Source organism: Nothobranchius furzeri, chromosome 17, assembly GCF_043380555.1.
Source record: "Nothobranchius furzeri strain GRZ-AD chromosome 17, NfurGRZ-RIMD1, whole genome shotgun sequence".
Taxonomy (NCBI): Eukaryota; Metazoa; Chordata; class Actinopteri; order Cyprinodontiformes; family Nothobranchiidae; genus Nothobranchius; species Nothobranchius furzeri.
In genome coordinates, this window is record NC_091757.1 from 24,163,537 (window position 1) to 24,187,905 (window position 24,369).

The window sequence follows — 24,369 nt, forward strand, 5'->3', positions numbered from 1 at the left end:
CAACCCCCCCCCCCGCCCCCCACCCCTGCTCTCACAGAGGAGCGCTGCGGGACGGACCCCCCCCCCCCCCCCCCCCCCCCCCCCCAAAAGGCAGAATCTGGCAGGCTTAACTCATTTTCTGGGGGGAACCCTGTACGTGTGTCAGATCAGCTTTAGCTTTTAGGCCATGTCACCCATTCCAGACTGGGACCAAGAAGTTTAACAAGTACTAAAACACCACATCACTGAGAAGCACCAGTGTTTACATTCATATCTCCCTCCCTCCTACCCTCTCATCAAGTGATGTACTTCCCTGATTGAATGAGAGAATGTTGTGTTTTATAATGATTCATGACAATATTGCTTAACAAAATGAAAAACTGAAATGGGTTGTGTGTGTGTGCATGTTTATGTGTGTGATTAAGAGATGGACGCCTTCAAGTTGGTGATGAATTACTGATGGTCAACGGTCGGTCATTAGTTGGTCTCACACATCAGGAGGCTGTTGATGTTCTCCGCTTTACTACTGGGCTCGTCCAGCTAGTGGTGTCCAGCCAGGTAAACACACACACACACACACACACACACACACACACACACACACACACACACACACACACACACACACACACACACACGCTAAACTTAACTGGTCAAATTGATCTCAAAAACTAGAAAAAGTTTTATACTAGGGGTGGGACTCGATTAAAAACATTAATCTAATTAAATACAGGCTTTGTAATTAATTAATCTAAATCACTCATATTTTAATCAGTCAGGAAAATGTGCTCTACTGAAACAGCTCTTCTTAGGGTCTCTAATGACCTTCTGACCCACAGTGATGCAGGGGACTGTTCTGTTCTGGTCCTGCTGGACCTGACTGCAGCCTTTGACACTGTTGACCACCACCTGCTACTGGAGAGGCTGACAGACTGGGTAGGCCTATCAGGATCTGCTCTGGAGTGGTTCTCCTCTTATCTCTCTGAGCGCTCCTTTTCTGTGGCCGTCTCCAAGTTTAGGTCCTGCACCACCTCTCTTACCCATGGTGTCCCACAAGGTTCTGTGCTGGGGCCTCTGCTCTTCCTCCTCTATCTGCTTCCTCTTCAGCACATCCTGAGCTCCTTCAAAGGAATTTTCTACCATCTTTATGCAGATGACATCCAACTGTACATCTCCTTTAAGCCCCATGAGATGTCTAAGCTGCAGCTGTTACACACCTGCTTAGACTCTATCAAAACCTGGATGGTGGGAGCTTTCTTCAGCTGAATGAAGATAAGACTGAGATCCTCATCTGTGCCCCAGACAAGCTGGTTCCCAAAGTCCGAGACTCTCTTGGTCAGCCTGCTTCTCACACCAAACCCTCTGTCAGGAATCTTGGCGTGACCTTTGACCCAGCTCTCACCCTGGATTCTCATGTCAGTTCTCTTGTTGGCTCTTCCTTCTTCCATCTCAGGAACGTTGCTAAGCTGAGTCCCATTCTGTCCCGCTCTGAACTTGAGACAGTTCTCCACACCTTCATCTCCTCATGCTTAGACTACTGTAACTCTCTTTTCACGTGTCTGAGCAGAACCTCCCTGAACCGTCTACAGGTGGTTCAGAACGCCTGTGCTCGGCTTCTGACCAAGTGCTCCAAACACACCCACATCACCCCGCTTCTCCTCCAGCTTCACTGGCTGCCAGTCAACTTCAGGGTTCATTTCAAGATCCTGGTTCTGGTCTATAGGGCCTTACATGGACAAGCACCATCTTACATTGGTGATCTTCTTAGTCCCTACACCCCCAGCAGGTCCCTGAGGTCCAGTGATCAAAGCCTACTGGTTGTGCAGCACCAGGCTAAAGGTCAAAGGTGACAGATCATCTGCTGCTGTGGCCCCCAGACTCTGGACCTCTCTCCCCCTGAGCCTGAGATCAGTGGACTCAGTGGTCTCCTTTAAAAAGCAGCTGAAGACTCACTTGTTCAAGCTGGCTTTTGTATGACCTTCTTCACCTCTCTCTCTTTATTCTGCTCTCCCCACCTATTCCACCTTCCTCAGGATCCACTGGTTTCCCTCTTTCCTGTTCACTCTCTCTCTTTCTTAACATTTTTTCTTTTAAATCCCAATTGCCTATTTTTGCTCATTTTAAATATATTTTTAAACATTTTCTAAATGCTTTTTTATATTTTAACATTTTTTTGTTTTTGTGAAGCGCCTCGTGACTTTTATCTTGAGAGGCGCTATAGAAATTATATTTTCTTCTTCTTCTTCTCTAAACGTAATTTTTAAAATTAAATGATGAGACAGAGAATCAAACATTAGACATGGTTATTACTGTAAACTAAAACTTTTAATTTCTTTAAAAAAAGCATTTTAATTATTCATATGTCACTGTGTGATATGAAACAAGACCCAAATCAACAAAAATTTACCATTGCAAATAGAAAGCATTGGCTCCTGAGCCTTTAAATGGTCTCGTTGTCTAGTTGAATTACTGAAATAAATGGACTTTGCACCAAATTCATTTATTTCCAGTTTCAGTTGTTTGTATAACTGGGTGTTTTTACTAGCATTTCTACTCTTAATGTAGTAAAAAGATATATATGAATAAAAAATCCTTAAAAATGACAGTAGAACAGGCACAAACATGATCTAAGACTTAAATTTACTAACTTTTAACACCAGAGCAGGTGTGACATTTTCAGAGAAGGATCAAGAACACCAACTGGTTCTGGTTGGATGAGTGGAGGATAAAAGATCATGGCGAGTAATTAATGATCTGAAGAACAGGTCAAGAAGGGGATGGCTGCAGACCCGTAGATTCATGCTTGCAGCAGCAAATCCAGCCTGATCTCCAGTCTGAACACAACTTTCTTGATCTTTGCTTCCCTGATAAGCTGATGACAGCTTCAACACGCCTCGCTGCTTAGTGGTAATAACACATGATGTTTAGTCAGTCACTCGTCCCAGAAACATATAATAAACCCACAGAATTCTTTAGAAAATTATCAGAAAGATTTTTGGTTGTTTCTGTTAATTGAAGACACGTTGTTTGTGATTGTTTACAGAGTAGTGAGGACACGGAGAGTTTTCCCAGCTGCAGCAGGTGCCACTCGTTTGTCTGACTACTTTCGTAAGCTTCTGTTAAGGGCAACGAACTATTCGGTCTGGTGCTTTCAGCGCTGCACGAATGTTACATAAATGTTAAAACTATAGCTTACCCCCGTAAAGTTTCCAGTGCCATTCAGCAGCACCGGAGACGATCTCTAAAAAATGTACGTGAAACATAAACAGGAAGTTTTTATTTTTTTACAAGTTAAGAAGAGAGGCTGACATGTCTCCTAATCCCTGCATCAGTCCAAGCAAGGCAATTTCTTTCCGTTTTTAGTCTGTTTTAGTAGCCCTGTTCGTTGCTGTGTGCATCAGTGATATTCTGTCTACGAAAAAACGATGCAGTTACAGTGAAACTCAAGCTCTGATTAAATACTTTATTTTTTTCCAATTAAATAATCATAATTAACGTGTAAAAGTTCCACCCCTATTTTATACGTATACTAAAGTGTGTGTATATATATATATATATATATATATATATATATATATATATATGTATATATATATATATATATATATATATACATATATATATATATGTATATATATATATATATATATATATATACATATATATATATATATATATATATATATATATATATATATATATATATATATATATATATATATATATATATATATATATATATATATATATATATATGTATACCGTATTTTCCGGACTATAAGTCGCTCTGGAATATAAGTCGCACCAGCCATAAAAAGTACAATGAAGAAGAAAAAACATACATAAGTCGTATTTGGGGGGGAAATTTTATTATTTTTCTTACAAAATCTGAGACCGAGCGTTTCACATTGCAAGACAAGCACTGGTAACAATAACAGAATAAACAACGCGGCGCAGCAGCGCGTCACGGTCTCCAGCAGAGGATGGCGGTGTTTGAAACCCTCCCAGTGGGACAGGGAAGCTCATTCCTGGTCCGGAGCCGGCCTGCAGCAGCGCGGTGAAGCCTACATAATTTGTTATATAAGTCGCTCCGGTGTATAAGTCACAGGACCGGCCAGACTATGGAAAAAAGTGCGACTTATAGTCCAGAAAATACGGTATATATATATATATATATATATATATATATATATATATATATATATATATATATTTTTTTTTTTCCCTAATCTGCATCATCTCTCCCTCCCCTGTAGGAGGTGTCAGAAGTGGATTTTGAACACTCCTCCTCCACAAGTCTACCAGATCTCGTCAGCACCTGTAAATCTTCCTCCTGTCTGTCTCAAACCACAGCCCTGCTCTCCTCCCAGAATCTCAACGTTAGCCAAGACCTCCATCATTCTCACCTGGTAGGTGCAGATGTTCATCGTCACATTTTGTGTTCACTGAACTCTTGTTTTTGCGCTGATCTTTTATTTGGGCTTTTGGGTCTTGCTGCTCTGTCTTCATTCTATCTCACCTGTGTCCGTCTATAGTTAAGTGAACGTCTACATCTATACTTTGGTACTAGTGGTGCAAAGTATCAAAAATCTCACGATTTAGATCGTATCCCAGTTTTCAGTCACGGATCGGATGCACGTGTTAAGCCTTGCTGTTTGTATCATCATTATATCAATCAATCAATCAATCAATCAATCAATCAAATTTTATTTCTAAAGCGCTTTTCAAACAAAGTGTGATTCAAAGTGCTTTACAAAATGACCCCAGATTCCCATAACAGGTTAAAAAACATTAACAAACATATGCAATCACATGCACACACACACACAGACACACACACACACAAGTAAAAATTATATTAGGCTGAGTCCAGATGAGCCAAGTAAGGTTAACGCAAGGAAACGCCATCAGAGGAGCCGTCTGCCCCGGCAGCATCAGGTCTTCCACACTAAGTCAGGGCGCTCAGTGGAGGGGGAGCATAGACCCCCACCTATAGAGCGCCCAGGAAGCTACAGTCGACCACCGCTCCCGGGGCAGAGGGCCCCCACAGAGGAAACACTGGATTAAAATGAGTAAAAATGTAATAAAATAGCTAATATAAATGACAAAAATTAGAAAATAAGTAATAAATAAAAGCATATAGACAGTAAAATAATAATTTAAATAATAAAACTGTGCTAAAATATAATCATATAAAACATGCAAAGCAAGTAATAAAATATAATCATGTAAAACGAGAAATAAAACTGTAGTAAATATTTAGATAAAAGCTAACCTAAATAGGCGGGTCTTGAGTCTTGACTTAAAAACATGAACGTTCTCTGCGGCCCTGAGGTCCTCTGGCAGCTCGTTCCAGAGGCGAGGGCCGTAACACTGGAAGGACGCCTCGCCGTGAGTGTGTGTCCTGACTTTAGGGATGACCAGGAGACGCCTGCCAGAGGAGCGCAGAGGCCGCGAGGGTTCATATGGTTAAAGCAGTTCTGATAGATAAGAAGGCCCAAGACCATTAAGACACTTAAAAACCATTAGAAGAACCTTAAAATTGATCCTGAAACATACAGGGAGCCAATGCAATGACTCTAAAACTGGTGTCATGTGCTCCCGCCTCCTGGTCTTCATCAGGACACGTGCTGCCGAATTTTGTAGAAGTTGTAAACCTGAGATGCTCTTTTTGGGAAGAGCAGAAAGCAGGGCATTACAGTAGTCTATCCTACTGGTGATAAAAGCATCAGCATCTCCGTATTGGCCCGAGAGAGAATGAGCCGGACTCTGGCGATGTTCTTTAGATGATAAAAACCTATTTTTGTGATGTTTTTAATGTGTGGGATAAAAGTCAGCTCAGAGTCAAAAATCACACCCAGGTTCTTCACTTGTTCAGATGGATTAAAAGACAGAGATTGTAATTTCGGTAAAAGCTTCTCTCTCTGGGCCTCAGGACCAATGACTAAAACTTCAGTTTTGTCCTGGTTGAGCTGGAGAAAGTTCTCTGCCGTCCAGGATTCAATGTCTAAAATACAGTTAAAAAGTGCATCCATTGACCGAGAGTCATCAGGAGACACGGAGATGTACAACTGTGTATCATCAGCATAACTGTGAAAGTTAACCCCGTGTCTCCTGATGACTCCGCCAAGAGGGAGCATATAAAGATTAAAAAGCACTGGGCCTAAAATTGAACCCTGGGGCACACCACATGTAATCCCATGGACCCTAGAGGAACAGGTATCCAAGCTCACCATGAAAGTCCTGTCTGTGAGGTAGGATGTGAACCATCTATGTACAGCACCAGAGAGGCCGATCTGTTGTAAACGAGTTAAAAGAACAGTGTGGTCTACCGTATCGAAGGCAGCACTTAGATCCAGTAGGACCAACACTGTCAACTTCTGTTTATCATAATTTACTCTAAAATAATTTAAAATCTTCAGAAGGGCCGTCTCGGTGCTGTGGTTCACCCTAAAACCAGACTGACATTATTAGTGTTTATAAAATCATTTAGTTGATTTAAAACCAACTTTTCTATAATTTTGCTTAAAAATGGTGAGTTGGACACCGGTCGATAATTGTTTAATTCATTAAAATCTAAATTGCTCTTCTTCAACAGGGGCCTCACCACCGCCCTTTTAAAGGCAGCAGGAAAGACCCCCGTCTGAAGGGAGCAGTTCATCAGGGTTAAAATCTCATCACTAAAAGATCCATAAAATTGTTTAAAGAACGAAGTTGGAATTGGGTCCAGAACACATGTGGTGGGTCTCACTGAGGAGAAAACTTTGTTAAGAGTCTCAGCTTCTACCAGGACAAAGCTGTCCAGTGTTTCCTCTGGTACAGACACACATTCAGATTTATCTAAAACCTTATTACTTATGGAGGGTAAAATATTCCCTCTGATATCTTACAGGGAAGCCAAAAGGCTGCCATTCCTCAATGATGCAGGTGGTTTTTCAAGCTCCTCTACTCCTTTGTCATGACCACCGCTGTGCTTTTCTCCTTTAGATTGAACAGGTAGCACCTCTGCCCTCCACGTGACCGATCTGTGAACCGTGGAGAGAGATCTATACAGATCACGGATCTGATGATCCGTTTCACCAAGATTGGTGCCATGTTTTCCTGCCATCTGTGTCCTGCTTTCATCAGAAGTGTTGTAATTAGAAGCTCGTCATGGATTAACTTAAATTATTTAGGAAACGAAAGGTAATTGTAATTAAAGCTGCAAGCAGCGTCATTCGGCCCTCGCAGCTCCGCGCCGCTCCGGCCTGGCGTGGCAGCCCGGGGCACCTGAGCACGTCCACGGTACAGACACTTTGACTCCCCGCGATCCCGTACACTGCAAATAGTCACCTTGTCTGCACCAGAGCTATAGAGAGACAGAGTTGCGACACTCCAATAGACTTCTATGGAAAGAATGGAATGTGGGAGTCACGTGGTTCATGCAGCTTCGAATAGTCCAAACAGCCCCGCTGCTGCATTGACTGCTGCTCATTTTCGGTGTTTCTGAAGGATTTTCTCCGGTAAGTTGATGAAATGTCATCATTTTGTTGCATAGTGAAGCGTTAGCTAACCACTTCGTACCAAAATAAGCCAACGATGATATTTTATGTTGCCAGTTTTAGCTAGATAACCTTTAATGAGCTAACTGTGTGCAGCTTGTTGGTTGTGAGCAGGAGGACGAGCTGTAGACGGTTTATTTCAGTTTGTTTGATTCTACGTTTTAAAAATATTCCCCCCAGTTTGAAATAGGCTATAAACTTTTTACATTATTAGTTTTATTTGGGATTTTTTGTACAATACGTTGCTGTATCAACACGAACATGCATCAGAAATGGAAGCACAAATGGAGAGACCAATAATAAAGAAAATGTGATTGTGAAGACAAGTAATTATTTAATATTTTTCAGTTAATAACACTGACTGCAGCGAACTGCTGAAGCATGAGACAAACAGGATTACGAACGTAAGAAGATATGTTGTTCTGTTTTGTGGACTCAAGTAATAAGAATAGAATTACGATAATTCAAGAATACTAGTGGAACAATAACTTTTAAAAATTAGACATTTTCCATAAAACTGCTCATTTCCACTTGCTTTATAATATCAGCATTTGCAATTTTGTTATTAAGGAATGACAAGAAATAATAATTAACAATAACACAATTATCAATAAATAAATGTCAAATAGTGACTAAAACAAAGATCTTATGTAAGCATTAAAGGTTAAACTGTGTCGTGTGTCCATCTTCATGTTTTCATAGTGGCTGAGCGGAGAGCTGACCAGGAACAACGGTGGTGGCAAAACCCAGTTGGGTCTGTGATGGAGTGATGCACGTCTGGAGTGATTGCCATCTCATCCACAGTGAGCACACTCTCTCTTTCCATCTCTGTCAGATTTTTAACCTGCAAACTGAGCATGTCACACACCTCTCCTAACACACCTGGTTCCAGTTTAACGGGCTGCATTTGTCTGTGCAGGGTTCTAACATCAGGCAGAGGGACACTCGTGTCCTGAAGAAACCTGCAGCCTGTTGAACCCACTGAAAAACAGAGCTGTACGGCCTTTTTGACTTTCTGTTTACTCCCTTAGGTTTTCCAGCTGGGTTCCCTGGTTGCATGGCCTGTTCCTTTCTCCTCCTGGCCCTGACGCCGGCTCCTCATGGCTTCCTGGGATGTCCCTCTCTCCTGATACCATCTCATGCCCCCTCTCATGTTCTCTCATCTCATTTGCCTCACTGCTGCTGCTGCTTTCCTCATTATCTAAAATTATAATGGCACTGTTAGAATAAAGAATCATTTTAAAATAAAATAAATTCAAATGTCTAATATTTCAAAAGATTGGTACCACAGTTTACTGGAGTACATGTGTGGTCACTGGTCAGTGGACCAACATGCAGTGGTTCTGCTGTACTTCTCACTGCGGGATCCTTCCTCCTCCTTGGTTCAGGGCGATGAACAAACAGCATCAGCCCTGAGTCTCACCTTGCCTCGCCTAGTCTTAGTAAACTGTCCCTCCTCTACATGTGCCTGTAGAGTGGTGTATTAGTTTATTTCCTGCCACATTTAACAGTTTAATTGCAGCCTTGTGCAGCTGAGAGCAGAACATGTAGAGCCTTGATAGAAAACATGTGAGAGTGCACATTAAACTCACTGCACACAGCTTTTTGTTACTGTGATCTCTGGTCATGGTGAGGTTGCTCCTGCTGACTTGAGCCAACCATTTTCTTCTTCTCTCTGCATCTTTGGGTAAGCCGTAATTCTGATTCCTCCCTCAGAACGATTGCTATATGCAGCGCAGCCAACCATGTAAGATAATCAACCTATAAAGGGATTATTAAAATACTATTTTTGTACATATAGAAATATTGAACTAAACCAAAAATATAGAAATGTAAAATTACATTTCAAAATTTTATCCAACCCTAAAATTAGTCATTTCACATTTTAACCCACAGACACATTTTATTTTAATAATAATCAAAATAAAGTTATTCAAAAGAGTTTAATTAGGTCTTGAGTACATTGCTCATAATTAATGATTCAGCTTATTTGTGCATGTGTAATGACTAAACATAATGTTGGTAAAATGCTTTATTAAAATGCTATTATACATGTTGTACAAGTCTGGTGTTCATTTTTCACAGTTAACACTTTTTTATCTACTGTGATGAACCATACAGTTTTATTGAAATTTTTTTTTACTAGTTGCTATAGAAGCCAGATAAACTGGGTTATAGATGCATGTACTGTCTTCACATAAAAATATAAAGTAATGATTGTAAAATGTATTCTACTGAACATAATAGATCATCATTCAAAGCATAAACAGCTGCATGTTTTCTTCAAGGTAAGCTGGAGCAGAATTCTAGCTTTCAATAAACACTTAAAAATGGATATTACAACTCGAGTTTAGGGCTTCTTGTAGGACTTAAAGTTATTAAATATGCTTATATTAGAGCAGTGTGTTGCATTACTACATCAGATTTACTGCTATAGTATATTATAGTAATGTATGTGGTCTAAATGTATTCTACAGTGTGTTAGGACTGTCGTGTTCCTGTAATGTAGAACAGTCACGGGTGTTCGTCTTCCTACAAATGCTCAGAAAAAAATAAATAGGTTACTTTGTGAAGGAATTAGGACATAATATATAATATAATACATACTATTATTCAATAATTACCAAAAATCGCCAGGGGAAATGTGACAATATTAAATTTTTGTGATTTGTCCCACCAAACGCCGTTCAAACTGACTTACGGCGCTGGGATGTTTGGAACTATTGAGAGCTCCATGAACCACGGGACCGCGAGTCGGTGAGTTCAAAGTGTGTCGCAACTCTCTCTTTTTATAGCTCTGGTCCGCACCTCACCTGACTTGGCATCTCCTCTGAGCCTGCCTTTAAATTATGTATCTCACCACTAGGGGGTGCTCTGTATTTACCACATGTTTATGTTTATGTATTTAGCAGACGCTTTTGTCCAAAGCGACTTACAAGTGATAATCGGCATGTTGCCCTTGAGGCTAACAACAACAATAACAACAACAACTTGACATCAGTCATGGAGAGGAGGGAACAAGGAGTGGATGGTAGAGGGGGGACGGGTGCAGGGAGGGTGCTAGTTAAGAAGATGCTCTCTGAAGAGCAGGGTCTTCAGGAGTTTCTTGAAAAATGAAAAGGAAGCTCCTGTTCTGGTAGTGCTTGGAAGGTCGTTCCACATTTGTGGAACGATGCATGAGAAGAGTCTGGATTGTCCTGAGCGTGGTGTAGGCACTGCTAGCCGACCATCCTGTGATGACCGGAGCGGCCGGGCCGAGACGTAAGCCTTTGCAAGAGGATTCAGGTAGATGGGAGCCGTACCATCTCGGACTTTGTATGCTAGTGTTAGCAGTTTGAATTTGATGCGTGCTGCTAGCGGTAGCCAGTGGAGCTCGATGAACAGAGGGGTGACGTGTGCTCTTTTTGGCTAGTTGAAAACCAGACGCGCCGCTGCGTTGTGGACCATTTGAAGAGATCTCACAGTACAGCCTGGAAGACCAGTTAGAAGGGCGTTGCAGTAATCGAGGCGGGAGATGACAGTAGATTGCACCAGGAGCTGGGTGGCATGTTGTGTTAGGTATGGTCTGATCTTTCGTATGTTGTACAGCGCAACGCGGCATGAACGAGCAACAGAGGCAACATGATCTTTAAAGGTCAGGTGGTCATCAATCACAACACCCAGGTTTCAAACTGCCTTTGAAGGAGCCAGATGTGGGCAAATCAGTAAACCATGAGTAAGGCCAGAAAATTTGGTGCAAGTTTGATTACGCAACAAGACATAGCTGGTTGGGAAATCATAGAGGGCGATGCTTCCAAATATAATTCTGTCCAGTAGAGCTTTTCATAGGCTCACAAAGATCGCTTTGTAATGATTTAAATGACATGTTATTTAATGAGCTGTAAGGCGTAGGATTCCATAGGAAATATGAAATCCACCTTACGGATCTGTGAGGTTATTTTAAACCAAAAGATTGGAATTATTTAATGCAGGGATTAGATAACAGCTTTGTATTCACTCAGAGACAACAGAATAGAGAGAGTCAAGTTTAAAAGTTAAGAATTTTATTACTAACAAATTAAACTAGACTGACTTTAAGCACTCAATGTATGGTGTAACTAAGTTGGATGAGACGGTGAATGGGATGGCGTGTGATGTTGCTCAGAACCAGCAAATCCGACAAAGCGATTAGTTCTGATGGGAACTGAAGGTGATGTTGTTGCATTAAGCTTTGATTAGGAGAGTCATAAACACATTCGACGCCATTTGCCGGTCTACCTACCCATCAGGAAGTCCCCGTTAGATCAGGAATGTCGAGGTCCAGCTTGACCTTCTCTGGAACCGAGCCGGTAGGAAAAGCAGCGGTTGCCAACCAGACCAGTCTGTGAGATACTTCCGGGTCACAACAATTTGTTGGCGTCTGGTGAGACCCAAGCCTGGGTCTTTATAGATCAGCTTTTATTCTGAAAGGAACCGTTGCAGCAATTGGAACAAAAACAAATTTTCCAGCTTGTCGTTGGTTCTTTTGGTTAAAGAGGAGAGTTACGGATTGGCCACTTCGACAACTTCTTTGGAACGCTTTGAACTGGCGTTAGAGATGACGTGGCATAGTTTTATACTTCGGATGTTATGGTTTATGGTCGAATGAAAAGTTGACAGGTTTTACCAAACACCATCAAAACCACGCCTCCGTCAGATCTGGCAGATTCTGATTGAATCAGTGAAAGTAATGTGTCATGTCTTTTTAACGCTACGTGAAATGAGTCTTGTTGGAACATTTAAAGTCACAGTACCTTTATATTCTATAGAATTATAATAAGGTAGTTAATATTTTGATTTCACAGATTGGTCACATCTTATTTACTGACTAACACTTGGTTGGATTAGCGTTATTAAAATAGAGTTCTTTGATTAATTAAAAGAAAAGAGTCCATTCTTCATTCTTCTGTTGAGCTGAAAATAAGCAGGTTAGAAGGAATGCATAAGACCTTGAGACTATCTCATGCAGACTAGTTCTGTGCAGAGAAGGAGGAAAAAACATTAATTTCATTCCGTTACAGCTTTGGCTGAAATTTGCATGAACCAGATGTTGCATGTGTTATCTAGAGACAAACATCTTCAGGGGGCAGAGCTAAAGGGATTTGAAATAATAACCACGCCAATGTGTAAAGTGCTGTCAATTGAGGACACAGACCAAGTTTGATGCATTTCTGACCATGTTTTACAAGTTATTAAAGTTTGAACTTATCTAGGGGGCGCTGTGACCAATTACGTAAAAATCCCTTTGAGGTCCTCTTAGGTTGACAAAGATGGTTTTGTGTTAGTTTGGCGTGAATCAGATGTTGCGTGTGTTATCTAGAGCCAGAAAGCTGAAAGGGGGTGGAGCTAAAGGGATTTGAACCAACAACCACATCAATGTGTTTGGTGCAGTCACATGATGACACAAGCCAAGTTTGATGCCATTCTGATGTTGTCTTTAGAAGTTTTTTAAGTTTGAACTTATCTAGGGGGCGCTGTGACCATTTACAATTAAATCCCATAGAGGTCATCTTTGGTCATCAAAGATAGTTTTCTGTCAATTCGGCATCAATCAGATGTTTCTTGTGTTATCTAGAGCCAAAGGGCTGTAAGTGGGCAGCAGTGAGGTTGGTTTATGCTTGACGCGTCCGCGAGGTCCGTACGGCTCAGCGCGGAAAAGTTGCATCATTTTGTGTCATTTTAACAACCACGCCCCTGCACCGCGCCTCCGCACGGCCCAGAATTTCCACAACGCGCACCTCGGAAAATTTCTAACCACGCGGACGGACGGACGCGGAAAAACATGGCGGACCTGCAAGAACTAGTATGGCAGAGGTTCGTAAATACAGACTTTTGTATGATTCAGCTCTCAGAGATCACCGTGATCAACATGTTGTTAATAATTTTTGGAGAGAAATAGCTCGCACTGTCGGAAAAGACGAGAACGCTGTTAAAAATGCTGAAATGCCATGTTGTAAACAGTAATTTCTACTTCTACTATGGTGTAGTGTTGGATGCATGCCGTAGAGCTCCATGCTGCCCTGTTCAGTTTGGGAGAATATTGGCTCACCGCAGAGACAAGCCGCATGAATCATAAAAGCTGCTAGTTGTGAAGCGCGTTCCATCCGCGAGCCGCATCACCGTGCGGAAAGTGAATGTGTCAAGCATAAACCAAGCTTTAAAGTGATTTGAACTAATGAGCACATACATGTGTTGAGTGCAGTTGCGTGATGACCCACCATATTTGATATAGTTTGGTAGCTTAGTGAACTAGACCAAACTTTGCAAAGTTTGGTCTAGGAACGCTCCATTGGAACTTGTGCAGCCCCTAGCAGCATTCTGCTTGGCCAATCACAGCTCTATAGAGGGGTTTCAAACACATGAAGTGCTGTGATTGGTCTATAATTGTGGGCCAATCATAGCGCTCTATTCTCTTTATGAACCAATTTTAGCACTTTATCTGCTTTGTGGGCCAATCAAGGTCCTCTGTTCGTCTGGTGGGTGGGATGATGCAACATAGTGGAACAAGATGGCGACAGCTCGTTTGAAACGGTTTTTACATCAATTTTGGACTATTTGGACTTGGGCTTTATTAGAATCAGGAGCAGATAGATGTATTTAAATTATTTTTATTGTATTTTTTCTTTGGTAAAAGAATGTATTTTCGCCTTCTTCAACGGTGGACCACCTCGTTTACTGACATCCGTTGCGGTGAGCACATCACGTTGTTCATTGTCCAGTAGCATGCGGAGATCGTTTGAAAGACAAAGGTAGAACCCGCCCCATGACCAAGAGCCGTCAATGGAGTGTTGCCAGACTAAATAATACATTTACTTGGTCTGGCTTAGCTTTTTTGTAGAAAGTATTAATATTTTATTGTATCTAGGGGCACTGTCGCAAATTTACTAAAATATCCCATGGAGCAGTTTGTAGGTTAACAACAATCATTTGTGTTTAGTTTAGTATGATTTGAATCATTAATGTGTTATTCAGGGCCTACTATCTGTCAGGGGGAGGAGCTAAAGTAATGGCCACAGGATTGTGTTAGGTGCCTTTGTGTGTGTGTGGCATAAAGGAAGTTTGGTGCAGTTGCGACCTCGTCTGTAGGAGTTATTACAGTCTTAAAGGTATGTAGGGGGTGCTTTGGTGATATTAGTGTCATGTTTGAGGGTAATTTCTTGACCCACGACATGAAGAATCACCACTGAGAGACAGAAGGTAAGTTTAAATGATTTATTATAAATTGGAGAGGTAGACGAAGCTTCTGCAGGACTGGAGGGATCCGTGGGGGTCTGAGAGAGGAAGATAGGTCAGAGTCTGGAGCAACGTGAGACGATGATGGAGAAATAAAAAGGCTTACTGTTTTCTGGATGATCCGGGTATTTGGTGGGGGGTTAGTCAGACCTGGCTGGATGGGGAGACCGAGAAGCTGCAGGTGGATAGGTAGGTGACGGAGAGCTGGTGATCAGGGGCAAACGGCAGGACTGGAATGTGGTTGATGGTTCCGAATATATGGCAGAGAGTGAAGATGAACAGATGACTGGAACCTGGAGGAATCAGGAGGGCAGAGCAGGTTAACTGCCAGAAGGGCAGGAACAGGCAGACGAACAAATTCTAAAATTGTTTTAAGAAGGTCAAAAGGAGGGCTAGAAACTACCCAAGACTGAGTATCATCTGGCAATGGTGAGATGTCCAGCTGCTCCTTAAATCCCCTGATCGCTGATGAGCTGATTTGGCACAGCTGGGCTCTCCAGACACACCCACATGTAAACAACACTCAGCAGAGATGGTTATGCGCACAGATCATGACAGTACCCCCCCCCCCCCCCCCCTTAAAGGCCGACACCCGGCGGCCGCACAGAGGAGCAGGAGGCGGCAGCAGCAGAAGACCGAGCGGCGTCAAAGTCTCTGATAAGAGAAGGGTCCTCAATCCAGGAACTGGGGACCCACTGGCGATGTTCTGGACCGTAACCCTCCCAGTCTACAAGAACTGGCGCCCCCGGCCCCTGGGCCTGACGTCCAGAAGGTGCCCAACTCGAAAGCCAAGCCCACCATCAGTGAGACAAATAGGAGAAGGGGGAGCAGGAACAGGACATAACGGACTGGATGAGACAGGTTTCAGGAGGGAAACATGAAAGAAAAGGTGGATCTTCATAGACGGGGGCAGGACAAGACAGACAGAACAGGGACTGAGAACCTCCTGAATGGGATATGGGCCAATGAAGCGAGGTGAAAGTTTCCTAGTTGTACCCTTGAGACCAATATCTTTGGTTGACAGCCAGACCTGTTGACCTGGACTGTATACAGGCGCAGGTCTGCAGTGTCGATCTGCCAGCCATTGGTTGCGCTCTGGTGCACTGAAGGGCCGCCCGGGTTTGGATCCAAGTTCTCCTTGCCCGGCGGATAAACTGAGGGACTGTGACAGAGGAGGACAGATCCGAAGGGAACAGGGGAGGTTTGTAACCAAGGGATGATTCAAACAGGGACTTACTGGTTGCAGTGGAAACGTGGGTGTTGTGCGCGTACTCGATCCATGGTAGTTGGGTGCTCCAGCTGGTAGGGTTTGAAGAGCAGACACATCTGAGCATTGCCTCCAACTCCTGATTGTGCCGTTCACACTGACCGTTAGTTTGGGGGTGGAAACCAGAACTCAGGGAAAAGCGGGCCCCTAATAAGGTGGCAAACTCCTTCCAGACCCTGGAGAGGAATTGGGGGCCACGATCTGACAAGATCTCCGATGGGATGCCATGAAGCCTGAAAACATGGGTTATGAGGAGGTTAGCGGTTTCAGTGGATGATGGAAGGGATTTCACTGGAACAAAATGACAGGCTTTTGAAAATCTCGATTATAGTAAGAATTGCAGAAAAACCTTTGGAGAGGGGTAGGCCAGTAACAAAGTCCACTGCTATATGCGACCATGGGCGAGATGGAATGGGGAGAGGATTTAACAGTCCTGCCGGGGGTTGATTGGTGGTTTTATTCCGGGCACAGACATGGCAGTCGTTCATGTACTCCTTTGTATCATGAAACATGGAGGGCCACCAGAATGACCTGCAGATCAGGGCGAGAGTGCGGCCAATTCCAGGGTGAACGGAAAACTTGGCGGTATGTGCCCAGTGAATCACTGCTCCTCGTACCTGTTGAGGCACAAACAGTTTATGGGAAGGGCCATTACCTGGGTCAGGATCAGTGCGTTGGGCGTCCAGAACTTTGTTAGTGATATCCCAGGAAACAGCTCCAACAACACAAGATGGAGGAAGGATAGTGGCGGGTTCGAGGTCTCTTTCTGAAGCGTACTGGCGGGATAGAGCATCTGGTTTGACATTCTTGGATCCGGGGTGTAGGAGATGATAAAATTGAAACATGTGAAGAACAGGGACCACCGGGACTGTCTGGGGTTTAACCCCTTGGCCTCTTTCAGGTAAGCAAGGTTTTAATGGTCTGTCCAGATAATGATGGGATGCTCGGAACCCTCAAGCCAATGGCGCCACTCCTCCAGAGCCAATTTGATGGCTAGCAGCTCTCGGTCTCCCACATCATAGTTCTGCTCCGCCTGAGAGAGTTTCTTTGAAAAAAAAAAAAGCACAGGGATGTAGTAGATTATCTGAAGGTGACGTTTGAGATAGGACAGCACCAACGCCAGAATCTGAAGCGTCGACTTCCATGGTGAACTGAACAGACGGATCAGGGCGAACCAAAACAGGAGCTTGAGTGAAACGTGTCTTTAACTCCTGAAAAGCCTTTTCAGCATTAGCTGACCACACAAAGGCTCTTTTAACAGAAGTCAACTGCGTCAAGGGAGATGCCACCTGGCTGTAGCCACGAACAAAACGCCGATAAAAATTTGCAAACCCGAGGAAACGTTGAAACTGTTTGCGGGTTGTGGGAGTTGGCCAGTCATGAACAGCTTCTACCTTTTCCGGGTCTGTTCTCAGCCGTCCCTTCTCTAGTACAAATCCCAGAAATTTCACTGAAGAAATGTGGAATTCGCATTTCTCAGCCTTGACGAAAAGGCGATTCTCCAGAAGGCGTTGTAGGACAGTGCGGACATGTTGATGGTGTTCGGAAAGGGTACTGGAAAAAATCAAAATGTCGTCGAGGTATACAGTGACGAATGAATTGGTATAGTCAGAGAGTACGGAGTTTACCAGGGACTGGAACACTGCGGGGGCATTGGTCAGGCCAAAAGGCATGACGAGGTACTCGTAGTGGCCCAGAGGTGTCTTGAAGGCCGTTTTCCACTCGTCACCCTCCTTGATCCTTACAAGATGATAAGCATTGCGGAGATCAAATTTGGTGAAGATGGTTGCATTCTGTACAGGGTCAAAGGTGGAGGAAAGCAAAGGCAGAGGATATTTGTTTTTGACTGTTATTTTGTTTAACCCTCGATAGTTGATACAAGGACGCATGGAACCATCTTTCTTTGAAACAAAGAACCCTACACCCAAGGGAGAAGTGGATGGACGAATCAGACCTGATGCTAATGACTCAGAGACATACATGGTCATGCATTCATGTTCAGCTTAAGTAAGACTGTACAACCTGCTGGATGGGAATGTGGCACCAGGAAGCAGGTTGATACTGCAATCGTATGGACGATGGGGAGGTAAAGATGCAGCTCGGTCTTTGCTGAAAACTGTTTGCAGGTCGTGGTATTCTGAGGGCACTGAAGAAAGATCCGGAATGGGTGGAGGACTGGAAGCAGGAACCTGGGCCGGAAGGCTAGCGGACAACAAACAGTGGGACAAGCAGTAAGGACTCCAAGCAGCAACTTGACCAGTCTTCCAATCGATGTGGGGGTTGTGCATGCTAGCCATTCATGTCCTTAGACGACTGGAAACTGAGGAGAGGGAAAAACAAAAAATGAAATGACTGCTTGATGGTTACCAAACACTTGCAACTTGACAGGCCCTGTTCGGTGGGTGATGGTAGTCAGCGCGTTACCATCCAATGATGAGACCTGAACTGGAGTGAGAAGAGGTGTCGTTGGAATTCTCAGTTTAGTGACCACAGACTGATCTAAAAGATTCCTCTCACAACCAGAGTCAAGCAGGGCCATAGTTAAAAAAGGCAGCTGATTAAAAAAAACTGAACAGGCCAATACACACCGGGAGGCTTCTTTGTTAGTGCTGCTACCCACCAGAACTCCCGGACTTACTGGTGGGCTCTCCATTTTGGGCGAATTGGACAGTTAGGTAGAAAGTGACCAGACAAACCACAGTACAGACACAGTTGGGAGGAGATGCGACGTTGCCTCTCTTCTGGGGTCAGACTGGCCCGGCCTATCTGCATGGGAACCTCTTGAGGAACTGAGGCAGAAGCAAAAGCAGACGGCAGAGTTGGAGGAGGAGTGGAACGAGCGGTCTGATGGTGTATGATAACTGGGCAGAGCAGACCTGGGACGGGTCTTGAGTCTTTTCTCAATGCGAATAGCTGGAGTGATGAGATCCTCCAGAGTGCCAGGTTCAGGACACAGGGCTAGTTGGTCCTGGATTTTGTCGTGGAGGGCTTGAGTAAAAGCTCCTTTTAATGACTCCTCATCCATACTTGAAGTGATTGCCAATGTTCTGAATTCAACTGCAAAGTCTGAAACCGTTTGTTTTTCCTGCTTCAGATTCCAAATGGCCTGGGCTATTTCTGAGGGTGTCTCTGATCTACCAAAAGTCCTATTAAAATCTACGAGGAAGTTGTCTAAGGATCCTCTAAGGAAACTAGCTTCCCGACTTTTTGCCTTAGCCCACGACCTCGGAGCAGACCAACGATGTAAGAAATTTTTGTGGGATCACTAATAAATACTTCTGGGGTTCTTTCAAACGTTAACATGCATTGGAGGAGGAAACAATGTATTTAGCCGGACTCACCGGAGAAGGTATCAGGATGAGGCGAGTCTGCAACCCGGAAGTGCCAATGTGTGGACGGACCAGGCTGAACCGGAGGTAGTTGAGGTGGAGGTGGAGAAACTGAAGCTGCCGGAACAGATAGTTTTTCATTTAATTCCCTTAATCTGGCGTCGAACTGGAACAAACGTTGGTTAGTGTTGGCTTGATGTTCGAGGACAGTCTGTATGGATTGTTCACGTTGGGCGAAAGCTGAGGATATAAGGGACGGTAGTGATTCGACAACGGGGTCAGGAGTTTGGCCAGATGATTCTGTCATGTTTGAGGGTAATTTCTTGACCCACGACATGAAGAATCACCACCGAGAGACAGAAGGTAAGTTTAAATGATTTATTATAAATTGGAGAGGTAGACGACACTTCTGCAGGACTGGAGGGATCCGTGGGGTTCTGAGAGAGGAAGAGAGGTCAGAGTCTGGAGCAACGTGAGACGATGATGGAGAAATAAAAAGGCTTACTGTTTTCTGGATGATCCGGGTATTTGGTGGGGGGTTAGTCAGACCTGGCTGGATGGGGAGACCGAGAAGCTGCAGGTGGATAGGTGGGTGACGGAGAGCTGGCAATCAGGGACAAACGGCAGGACTGGAATGTGGTTGATGGTTCCGAAGATATGGCAGAGAGTGAAGATGAACAGATGACTGGAACCTGGAGGAATCAGGAGGGCAGAGCAGGTTAACTGCCAGAAGGGCAGGAACAGGCGGACGAACAAATTCTAAAATTGTTTTAAAAAGTTCAAAAGGAGGGCTAGAAACTACCCAAGACTGAGTATCATCTGGCAATGGTGAGATGTCCAGCTGATCCTTAAATCCCCTGATAGCTGATGAGCTGATTTGGCACAGCTGGGCTCTCCAGACACACCCACCTGTAAACAACACTCAGCAGAGATGGTTATGCGCACAGATTATGACAATTAGACAACGTTCACCAACCGTTTGTTCCTGTTTAAGTAAAGGGCATGATTGTTGCTCTCCATGTTCAGTCTCGTGCAGATAGGAGGCTGTTTGTGGAAGTTGCAAACGTAAGGTCACAGCGTCACACCACAATTCGCCATGGCATCAAAGCCCCTCCCTTTCTGGAAAGCTAACAGAACTGAAGTGGTCATTACACCATCATAAAATCAGTGCATGACCTCAGTCTCATGTTGACTAAATTAGAGGGGACAAATATGGTCATTTCAACATCAAACAATAGACTTCTTGAGTTTAGGGGGCAGGGCTTAAGTCATGTCAGGTGTTCGCGTTTTCATTTTCGTGGTCAGTGATCACACAGACAAAGTTTGATATAGATCTGATCATGCACATGGAAGTTATTACACCAAGGAATGTAATGGCGAAAGGTCGATGTTTGAGGCTTAGCCACGCCCACAGTCTTAATATCTGTATCTGTGTCTGCAATATCTGAGCTGTGTATTTTAAAACCAAATATCCACAATAAGCATTTCAAATAGTATTTTTGGACAGCATTTTACATGAATGAGAAACAACAAATGTAACCTGCAGTGTGCTCTTTAAGAACTATTGGATTCTGTTTGTTTTCTCAGGATGCAAGTCTGGATAAGTTAGATGAGCTTAATCAGGGGGAGGAGTCTACGAGCTGTTGTCGCAGCCGTACATCTGTACAGGTGTTCAACCAGACTCCAGGTTAGTTTTTCTCTCACTTATGGATCTTCTACCGTATAACTCACTCTATTCGACCCTCCCTCCCTCCCTCCTACCCTCTCTCTTAAGGTTGGTTTATGCTTGACGTGTTCGCGAGGTCCGCACTGCTCCGCGCGGAAAAGTTGCGTCATTTTGCGTCATTTTAACAACCACGCCCCTCCACCACGTCTCTGCACGGCTCAAGATTTCCGCAACGCGCACCACGGAAAATTTCTAACCACGCGGACGGACGGACGCGGAAAAACATGGCGGACTGGCAAGAACTAGTATGGCAGAGGTTCGTAAACACAGACATTTGTATGATTCAGCTCTCAGAGATCACTGTGATCAACATGTTGTTAATAATTCTTGGAGAGAAATAGCTCGCACTGTCGGAAAAGACGAGGACGCTGTTAAAAATGCTGGAATGCCATGTTGTAAACAGTATTTTCTACTTCTACTATGGTGTAGTGTTGGATGCATGCCGTAGAGCTCCATGTTGCCCCCTACAGTTTGGGAGAATATTGGCTCACCGCAGAGACGAGCCGCACGAACCATAAACGCTGCGAGTTGTGAAGCACGTTCCATCCGCGAGCCGCATCACCGCGCGGAAAGTGAATGTGTCAAGCATAAACCAAGCTTTATTCATCCCTCCCTCCCTCTCTCTCTTATCCACCCATCCCTCCCTCCCTCCCTCCTACCCTCTCTCTCTTATTCATCCCTCCCTCCCTCTCTCTCTTATCCACCCATCCCTCCCTCCCTCCTACTCTCTCTCTTTCTTATTCATCCCTCCCTCCCTCCTACTCTCTCTCTCTCTTATCCACCCATCCCTCCCTCCCTCCCTCCTACCCAAAGTGATTTGAGTATAAACTACAAGGTTTATTTGAGCTGTTTTGGTATCAAAATAAAGGTAAGACTCTAAGGTTTACTCTAAAATTCTAAAAAGCATCACTTCTGTCACTGATGGAGAGTAACATGATCTGGAACACAGCAGAAATGAGAAAAATATTCTGTTCCGCCTAAAACAATCCACTTTATGATGTTAAAATTCCTTCTAAAATACCTAGCTGCAGCCTAAAACATCTAGAAATCCACAGAATAGGGTCTGAACATTTGCTGACCCAAAAATCATGAAAAAAAATGAAGTATAGAAAAGTTAGAGAGGTTTTAGTTGATAGAAATCCAGGCGGACCTCTCTTGGACCATTTTGGGCACCTTTTGTCACAGTTTGTGCCGTTAGGACATTCTCAGGTTTTTACTTTAGGCTCTTTTTCCCTCATTCTTAACTCATATTAGAACGTCTTTCCATCTAAAAAAATAATGTTTTTGACTGTTTGGGGGAAAAATCCACCCAACATATTTTATCCTTTCAAAATAAGGGAAAATCATACAAAGGAATTAATTTGTCTCCTAATGGAGCAAATTTATTAACAACAAAATATAAAATAGATTTTCACAACAAGGAAACCGAGAAAACTGAACAATTATCATACATAAAAAATCAGGTTGGCCATGAAAATGTAAAAATCACTCACTGTCAGAGCTGCACAAACACATGTGAGGTTACTACTTAGTAAAGATGAGCTTGAGGCTTTTCCTTTCCTTGGGTTTGGAGAAGAAGAAGATGAGCTTGGCCATGCCTGTGGCCGAGCGAAGGATACCTGTCCAGGTGATGGTGGGTGGTACTCGTCATCCATTTCATCACTATTCACTGTAAAGTCACATGAAACAATAAGAACACGATGTAAAAATATATCCATTGACAACAGCACTGAGAATATGCTTATTTGGGAAGGATTATGTACATGAATAACAATATATATATATATATATATATAATATTTGGTAAAATTATCAATTATTTTACACCAAATCAAAGTTTATATTGTAAATTTATACTCATTTATAACATGAGTCAGTGTGTGAATGAGTGTGTGAATGGATGAATGATTCTGTCATGACTCGAGGGAGGTGTTTACCCAAGACATGCAGAATCTACACGACTTCAATGGGTGAGTAAAAGAAAAGTTCTTTTATTTTTAAAACAGGAACAAAAGGCGCACTGGAAAGTCCAGTGAGGATGTGCCATTTGGCTTTAGTCCATGTAATAGTCCAATATGTGCAGGAAAGGTGGATTGCCAAGGTGAGTGCTGGTGGAGCTTCAGCGGGCTGAGGCGGGTGAGGCAGCGGAGATGAACAGGCAGGAGTTGTAGAGGAGGATGGGACGTGGTTCAGGAAAACTGGGGTTTGAGCGGCGAGAGAATTGTGCAGAGTGATTTTTCCTGAACAGAGTAACAAACAGGGTTCAGAGGAGAATCCAAAAGCTTAATCCAGAAAAAACAGTTCAAGGTTCAGAGCCAAAAAATCCAATATCAAATTCAAACGTGCGAAAAGAGCAAGCAAAGTCAAGAGGCTGGGACTACCTAACAGGTGCAATCATCCGGCGTAGTGTGGTGTCTCCCTCCTCCCTTTATACCCGACCTCCAGATTGGAGATTCGGCGCACCCACAGCTCCCTCCGCTCCTCACCTGTGGAAGATTGCCTCAGAGATGGTTAGTGTGGAGAGAGTGCTCACCTCAGCTCAGGAACATGACACCACCCTCCTTCAACGGACGCCCCTCGGCGTCCTTGCAGTGGATCGGGAAGCCTCAAAGTCAGTGATAAGGGAGGGGTCTTCAATGTAGGACCGAGGTATCCAGGACCGCTCCTCTGGACCATATCCTTCCCAGTCCACCAAGTACTGCACACCCCTTCCCTGGGGGCGTGAGTTGAGGATCTGCCGAACCGTATAAACAAGCCCCCCCTTGTAGAGCTGGGCAGGAGGCGGCAGAGCAGGCACTGGACACAGGGGGCTGGAAACCACGAGCTTGACCAGGGATACATGGAACACGGGGATAGACCTTCAGTGATTGCGGGAGGTCCAGGCGAACGGTCACTGGGCTCGGAACAGCGGCCACCTTGAACGGACCAAGGTACCTTGGGGCGAACTTCCTAGACGTCGCCTTGAGGGGTATGTCCTTGGATGACAACCAGACCATCTGCCCGGGGGAGTAGGTCGGCGCTGGGCGACGATGCCTGTCTGCCAGCGACTGGTTCTTCTCAGCGGTATGTAGGAGGGCGGACTTCGTGGCCGCCCACATACGGCGGGCCCGGCGAAGAAACTGAGGCATGGAAGTGGTGGGACCTGTTTGGAGCGGGAACAAGGAGGGCTGATATCTGAGACTTCAAACAGAGACTGACCTGTGGCAGTGGAGACGTGGCTATTGTGGGCGTACTCCACCTAAGCAAGGTGGTCACTCCAGGCAGAGGGGTTTGTGG

General features: G+C 44.0%; 1 protein-coding gene across 5 annotated transcripts in view; it reads left to right on the plus strand.

Moving 5' to 3' along the window:
* pdzd2 (PDZ domain containing 2) overlaps nt 1-24,369 on the plus strand; it is a 369,757-nt gene that overhangs the window by 237,427 nt on the left and 107,961 nt on the right. For all 5 annotated transcript variants that reach the window (XM_070546319.1, XM_070546322.1, XM_070546324.1 and 2 more), the window contains 3 exons: nt 405-537; nt 4,236-4,388; nt 20,955-21,054. In XM_070546319.1, coding sequence (XP_070402420.1) covers nt 405-537; nt 4,236-4,388; nt 20,955-21,054 — 386 coding nt within the window. The remainder of the gene's footprint in view (nt 1-404; nt 538-4,235; nt 4,389-20,954; nt 21,055-24,369) is intronic.